The sequence below is a fragment of the Elephantulus edwardii genome, unplaced genomic scaffold (genome assembly GCF_000299155.1).
Source record: "Elephantulus edwardii isolate Elephantulus edwardi_28Jun2011 unplaced genomic scaffold, EleEdw1.0 scaffold00278, whole genome shotgun sequence".
Lineage (NCBI taxonomy): Eukaryota > Metazoa > Chordata > Mammalia > Macroscelidea > Macroscelididae > Elephantulus > Elephantulus edwardii.
In genome coordinates, this window is record NW_006400028.1 from 3057117 (window position 1) to 3065119 (window position 8003).

At 42.4% G+C, this 8003-nt stretch overlaps 2 protein-coding genes across 2 annotated transcripts; one reads left to right on the plus strand and one right to left on the minus strand.

Annotated features, from left to right (window-relative positions):
• The first annotated feature begins 231 nt into the window (after nt 1-231).
• Nucleotides 232-6855, plus strand: BCDIN3D (BCDIN3 domain containing). The gene is given in 3 exon segments (XM_006900254.1): nt 232-468; nt 6215-6824; nt 6827-6855. Coding segments are annotated over 3 exon segments (876 nt in total).
• Nucleotides 3708-4164, minus strand: LOC102849451 (oligosaccharyltransferase complex subunit OSTC-like). Its single transcript, XM_006900253.1, has one exon. It carries the CDS (start codon nt 4155-4157, stop codon nt 3708-3710), a length of 450 nt encoding a protein of 149 aa, XP_006900315.1. The 5' UTR covers nt 4158-4164.
• Nucleotides 6856-8003: the final 1148 nt, after the last annotated feature.

Here is an 8003-nt window from a genome sequence, read left to right on the forward strand (position 1 = left end):
ATACAGATTGAAAAGACAGAGGCATCAATGACGCACTCCTTTCCTGAGTTTGAACCATGTAGTGCTTCCTTGCTCTGTTCTTATTGTCATTTTAGTGTCCTTCACTGACCCCATCCAACGTCACTGCTTTTGTGATTCTGCGCACGCGCACTAGCTTCCCGGGCGGTGCTCACGCGAGCCCCAATTCCCGGCTTCCGGTTCCGCAGGGTCCCAGAGGCTGGGCTGAGGCTCATGGCGGCATCCACGAATCCACCCAGCGGGGGCGACGAAGAGGCAACTGCAGGGGGAAAATCGCTAGTTCGGGAACCCGGGGCTGCGCCTTTCGGAAATTTTCCTCAGTACTCCAGCTTCCATCCTCCAGAGCAACGGCTCCGCCTTCTTCCCCCGGAGCTGCTCCGGCAGCTCTTTCCACCCGAGAGTTCTGAGACGAAGCCGATCCTGGGGCTCGACGTGGGGTGTAATTCCGGGGTGAGTGATGGAGGTTGGGTTTGGAGATTGAACAGTTTAGTGGTTGGTTGCCTCAACTTCCGAGGGGGGTCCGTTTGGGCTTTTCATCCCACTTATCGAAACTTTGCCGGTATAAGCTTGAAGGTGTACCAGTGCCTGACCCGTGCTGCCGCCAACTTAAGCCAGGGTCTCACCACCACCCCTTTAAGGGTGGAATTTTTTAAACAGCGTTCAGGTTCCATGTTTTCGCGCTAGCGTTCGCAGGCTGTATTGCTAAAACCCGTCTGGCACCTTGTCTGAGCTTAAAGAGGCTTGGCTGGAGAGGAGACTCCCAGAGCCACAGATTTGGGGCTCATGGAGTTCTGCACATTTAGTGGGACAGTTAAATCAGAGGTGACAGAATCCTGCCTGGAATTACAATTTTTATGTGTGCCGTCCATTGCAGGATGGCCTCTGCAGCCAAGTTGATAGTTATTTTAAAAGCAGCGAGTAGTTCAGGTACGATGGAAAGGGTTGAGAAGAAAAATAAACATCCTTGTGGATAAGTTGAGTAGAGGCATTGCCACATATTCTTAACTGCAAAGAATTCTTGGGCATATAAAGATTATGTTGTTGTTATGTGCCATTGAGTCGCCTGCGACTCATGGTGACGCTATCTATGCACAACACCTCTGAAGCCTGCCCTGTTCTGAGCCAGTCTCACTGACTCGACACAGGCACTCCCATTGCCTTAGTCACTGTATGCATCTGAGGTCTTTCTCTCATGGGTTAGCCCTCCACCCTACCAAACATGATGTGCTTCTCCAAGGACTGGGATATCCTCGCCACATGCCCAAAGTATGTGAGATGGAGCTTCAGAATCCTAGCCTCCAAAAAGAAACTTGGTTTCACCCTCTCTGAGACCTGTTTGTTTTCTTGGCAGGCCATGGTATGTTCAAGACTCTTCTCCACGACTCAAAGGTATCAATTCTTCTTCTGCCATCCTTAGTTATTGTCCAGCTTTCTGATGTTTAGCAAGTAATTACAAAGACCATGGACTGGATCAGGCACACCTTAGTCTCTAGACTGACATCGTTGCTTCTCAGTACTCTGGGAAGGTCCCTAAAGGCAGATTTACCTAATGCAATTTGTCTTTTAATTTCCTGGCTTCTTGTGCCAAGAGTGTGATTGTGGAGCCAAGCAAACTAAAGCTGTTAACAGTCTCAATCACTTCACCACCTATCAGGATGCTGCCAATTGGCCTACTAGTAAAAATCTTTGTTTTCTTGATACTGAGCTTCAATCCATATTGAAGTTTGTAGTCCTTGACCTTCTGCAGCAAGCGCTTCAGGTCTTCCTTAGTTTCAGCAAGCAGGGTTGTGTCATCTGCATAATGCAGATTGTTGATGAGTCTTCCTTCAATCCTGTTGCCACATTTCTCCTCATAGAGCCCAACCTCCCAGATAATCTGTTCTGCGTATAGATTGAAAAGGTATGGAGATAGGACACATTCCTGGCGTACAACCTTCCCAATTTTGAACCACGCAGTGTTTCCATACTCTGTGCTGATGATTGCCTCCTGGTCCAGGTATAGGTTTTGCATAAGCATGATCAAGTGTTCTGGGATTCCCATTCTTCTTAGAGTTAACCACAGTTTGTTTTGGTCTATGTATAGAACTGTTTTCTATATGAGCACTGGTGGCTTAGTGGCAAGAAGCTGTGCTGCAATAATGAAGGCATGCAGTTCAAATCCACCAGCTGCTCTGCAGGAAAAGGATGAACGGTCTCCTCCCGTGCAAATAACTGCCTCTGAAAACCCACTGGGGGATCAGCTATGTTTTGGTTCCAACTTGACACCATGACTTGTTGTTGTACATGACAACAACAACATATTCTATATATGTAGAACACACTCTTTACATATAGAGAGCTCTGGTGGCATACTGTGTAGAGGGGTGTATGGCTCACCCAAAGGTGATGCCTCTCGTGGTTAGAATTCACTAGTGACTCCACAGGACAAAAGAAGTCAGTCTTCAGAGACTTAGCAATGAGTGAGTGAGTGACAAATAAAACTAAACCAAATCCACAGCTTTGTCAGTCAGTCAACCTTTTTTCAGGTTTCTGAGGCTATAAACCATTATAAGAGGAGATGCTTATCTTTTTTCTTCAAAGCAATTGATGGATTCAAACTACTGACCTTTCAGGTAGCAACACAACTCATTTTGCACCACTGCTCTTCACTGTATGTATCAAAAAATAAACAAAAACCTACATCTAGAGTGTATAATAGTTACTTTTAAAAACAGCAAGTTGGTCAGCTTTATTGGAGAGAGTTGAGAAGGAAACTAGAGCATCCTTATGGAGGAAGTAGAGGAGAGGCATTGCCACATAATACTTAACTACCAAGAATTTGTAGGCATTTAAAAATTATACAGTATGCTATGATGGTGCTGTTGATTTGGCTCCTACTCATAGCAAGCATATTTACAACAGAACAAAACCCTGCTGGATCTACAGCTAACATTGAGAAGAAGGGGCTCACAGAACACTTAATTGTATTCATGCTAAACCTATACCTATACCAGGAGGCTGTTGTGCAACTAGAGCAAGGGAACACTTGGTTTAAAATGAAGAATGGTGTGTGTCAAGGTTGTAACCTTTCTCCATTATTAGAGAAAGTATTAGAGAAACTGGACTCTTTTTTTTTTTTTCATTAGAAAAAGTATTTATTTCTGCTCCTTTCATACATTCCATTGTTCAGGAAACAGCCTTATACATACACCCCTGAAATAACACACTCTGTTGAAGTTATCACACCCTCTGTTGAAAGGCAAAGCACCACAGAATAACGCCAATTGGCCAGAGTTCTCAGCTCACAGAATCGTACTTCCTGATTTAACATTCAAGTTTGAAAATCAAAAATGCCATCTCCAAGAAATGTTAAGGGGCTATAAAAAATAATCACTTTATTCAGTATTATAGAAATGAGTATATTTCTTTTAGGAATTAAAAACTGAGAAGAAAAAACATCACTAAACATCACTGATATGTCGGTGGAGATCAGCAGGAAACAATACTGTGATAAGTGTGTCAAATGTGATAGTACCAAGAAGAAAATCTAGTCTCAGTTCTCACAAGCTTCCTACGTTTTCACAAGGTTCTTCCATCTCATCTGCTTTTCATTCTTCTCCCTTACATCATGTTCAAGGGTTGGTACAGCCTTTACAACTTTAGCAACAGGAGCAAATCCAGTATCCACTGATATCTTCTCAAAGGGTACTCTAACCCATCAGATAGCCCGGCAGTTTCATTCTCATGAATACTCTGGCCATAAAAAAACTCAGTAGGACACAAACAAATCCAATGAACAGCAGAAGAAATCTGTTGAGCTTTGGAATATTTGGTGTATTGGATCGGTCTAAGATTATGAAACCTAAACCTCCCATTGTAAACAGGAAGCTAGATGCAAGTCCTTCCATAATATACTGTCCATTTACTCTGTAGGCCAAGAAAGCTACTGGCCTCTGATGTCCATGCTCATCTGTCATAGAGCCAACACTTGGAGGTTCCACAATAACATCATAAATTATTCCTCCAGTGATGAGGAAGTAAGATACCACCACCAGAGCATACACCGTCATGGCCGACGGCATATGCACCCAGGGCGGCTTCTTCAGCTTCAGGTTTGGGCATTCGAGTACTAAGAACGGGACTCGGTACAACGTCTCCATGGTGGCGGCAGCAGGGACAGCTCTCGACCTCAAACCCCACGCCAGAAACTGGACTTTTAATGAAGAAGAAAGTGGCATCAGGATCGGAGGAAGACTCAGCAATAACCTATGTTATGTAGATGATACAGTCTTGGTTGCTGAAAGTGAGGAGCACTTGCTGCAGAAGATCAAAGAACACAGCCTTCAATATGGATTACATCTTAACACCAAGAAAATAAAGATTTTCACCACTGGACCAATAGGCAACATCATAATTGATGGAGAAAAGATTGAAATTGTCAACAATTTCACCTTAGTTGGATCCACCATCAACACTCATGGCTCCAACAGTCAGGAGATCAGGAGACTTATTGCACTGGGAAAGTCTACAGTCAGGGACTTCTCCAAATTATTAAGGAGCAGTGATGCTAGTTTGAGGCCTAAGGTGTGTATGATTCAGGCCATGGTCTTCACAGTCACTTGCTATGCACCTGAAGCTGGACAGTGAATAAGGATGCCTTTGAGCTGTGGTATTGGAGAAGAGTGTTGAATATCCCATTGACTGCCAAAAGAACAAACATATATGTCTTGTAAAAGGTGCAGCCAGAGTGTTCCTTGGAGACAAAGATGATAAAGCTTCATCACACATATACTTTGGTCATGTTGCTAGGAGAGGCTGTCCTTAAGAGAAAGACATCATGGAAGGCAGAAGGATGGCGAAAGAGAGAAAGACCTTCAACCAGTTGATTGACCCTGTGACTGCAGTAATGGGCTCAAGGCTCAAGTATGTCAGAGATTGTGAGGATGGCACAGGATAGGACAGGCTTCAGATCTGTTGTTCATGTGAGTCATTCTTAGCTCAGTGGCACCTAACAACAATAGTGTATGAACTCTAATGAGTAGTTATAAAACAGACATAAAACATTATAAAATATTTATGATCACAGTTCAAGTAAAAAATAAAACATTGGAGCACCCCAAAAGCCATCATACCTTTTCCTAATCATGAGCTCTTGGCTTATTGTTCCCTTGCTTTTCTTTATTAGCAAACACTGTAGTTTACTTTAACTTGTTGAGGAAGTTCATGTAAATGGCAGCTTGCCAAATATTTTGTGTCTTGTTTTACTCAGCATTATGTATTTGTGAGTCAATTATATTGTTAACACTGAAGTCCTTAACTGACTTAGCATTCCATCTTAATGACTATATGATATTTATATATCCATTTTCCTTTTGGACACCTTGGTTTCTCACTACATTTTCTTCATCTGTACAAATAAACTTAAGTATTTGTCTAGCAGGATTGTTGCCCAGAATAAGTGAGATAGTAAATACCAAAATGCCTTGAGAAAACTTTCTGGAACAATATAAATTTGAGGTTATAATGGTTGTTTAAAGGCAAAAAAAAAAAGATGCTAAGATGGTGAAAACAACAAATCATTCGATTTTGGCTTGGAGGAGGTCAGCAGTGACGAGATGAATACAGAAGAAGAATGTCAGAGAGGCTGGTGAAGCATAAGAGCGGTAGTAAAATTGAAACTGTAAAGTTAAGGCTACATGAGACTTTCTGGAATCCAGATCTTCCCAACCACTGGTTTGAGAAGCAGGTTTTTGTAAAATGGCACCTTAATCTATATTCCTTGCCTTCCTGGTATAGAATGTCGGTTATACCTCTGAAGTCCTTTCCTCCTTTCTGTAGTATGTTTCCATTAAAAACAAAGGAAAAGTAGAAAGAAGAAAAATAGGATTCATTTGCCTGTTTGTTTTTTTAAACCTGCTTATTGCTTAAGCTGGAAAACACAGCACTAGGCACCTTTGCTGCATCTGTTGGGCTGTGACTTTAAACCATACAACACAGTCTACCATTATATAGGAAGATGTGTCAGAAAAAGATGATGCATTATAGCCTGTGAACCCTGGAGGGCGCTGTGAACCTGTTGGAAAACGTAAGCTAACCTCGAGTATAGTTTAGAAGCCCCACACCCTATAAAGCCAGCAGTCAGTGGGAGGATAAGGGGTAAGTTTTTCTTCTAATCACTAGTTCAGTATTATGACAAAAGTCTTTTGGATTCCTCTAGGAGCTGAGTGTGGCTCTATACAGACACTTCCTTTCTCTGTGTGACGGGGAGACCTGCTCATATGCCTCAAGACAACTCCGTTTCCTCTGCTGCGACATAGATCCAGTCCTAGTGGAACGAGCTGAAAAGGGATGCCCTTTCCCTGATGACTTGACATTTATTACTCTGGACTTCATGAATCATAGGACCCGGAAGGTTCTCCTGAGCTCTTTCTTAAGCCAGTTTGGACGCTCAGTTTTTGACATTGGCTTCTGCATGTCAGTAACTATGTGGATTCATCTGAACCATGGGGACCAGGGCCTGTGGGAGTTCCTGGCCAACCTCTCCTCCCTTTGCCGCTATCTTCTGGTGGAGCCTCAGCCTTGGAAGTGTTACCGGGCAGCTGCAAGGCGTCTCCGAAAGCTGGGCCTCCATGATTTTGACCACTTTCACTCACTCGCCATCCAAGGTGATATGGCCAGTCAGATTGTGCGGATCTTGACCCAGGACCATGGCATGGAGTTGGTATGCTGCTTTGGCAACACCAGCTGGGACCGAAGCCTTCTGCTCTTCAAGGCAAAGCAGACCCTAGAGACTCATCTAATCCCTGAATCATTGATAGAAGAAGATAAAATAATAGATTAAAATTCTGGAGACAGTGAGATGGAAGGATGGAATGACCAACAAAAGAGATACTGAAGATTTTACACTGAGAATTAGACATTGAATGTATTTTCCTTAACTACTTGATAGTTGTGTGTTTTTTTTAAAAAAAATGTATATATATTATATGTATGTGTGTGTGTGTGTATATATATATTTTTTTTTCAGTGCCATCCATTCAGTTCTGACTCAAAGCAGTGTTGTGTCTGAAGCTGTCAAAATGGCAAGAGACTACCCATCTTTCCCTCACAAAGCTGCTGGTGGTTTTCACCCACTAGAAACTTAAAACCTTTAGACAATCAGCAAAACTTACCATGAAACTTGGCAGAAGCTTTGGATAAAACATGTGAGGCCTGCAAGTAAAAGAATCGGTATTTCTCACCATTGTTTCGGATAATCCCTGAGGAAGAGAATGGATCCATAGAGCAGTGAGCTGGGCTTTCTGGATGAGATGGACTAGAAAAAACAGTTCTCATTTGGGACGTAGAAAGGCTTGCTTAGGGGCCTTAGAATGTATCTGTTTCTTAGGATTCTTGAATATGACCTGGCTTCCTCAGATTTCTGCACTTAATTGGACCTGCCTTCATGCAGACTCTCCAAATGCAATCTGGAATGTCTCATTGGGCTGGCTAAAAGAAAGGTAGTAGGAAAAGCATCTTTTCTTTATAGACAAGCAAGTCAGATTTCTTAAGATGCACTGACTGACATTTAAAAGACATCTGAAGATTTAAATCATGAACCCAACATCCATCTGGTACAAATGAAATGTGATTATAAACAATTTATAAAATTATATGTACTGTGTAATAAAAGCAAGAGAAGGATGGGCAGTCTCCTCCTGTGTGATTAACTGCCTCTGAAAACCCACCAGAAGGCCAGTTATGTGTTTGATTCTGATTCGATGGCACACAACAACATGCAATAAAAACAACTGTGAGTCTGGAGTAGATAAGGAAATTCTGCTTTTGTCTATTCTATTCATCTAGGAGACTTGGGTTCCTTTCTTGGCCAGTGTGTCTCGCGTCTTTCTCTGAACTAGCACTGCCCCCAGTGAGTTCTTTTTTTTTCTTTTTCTTTTTTTTCCCCCAGTGAGTTCTTAACAGCAAAACCAAATCCAAGACTGTTTATCTTTTTCTTTCAGAGGGAC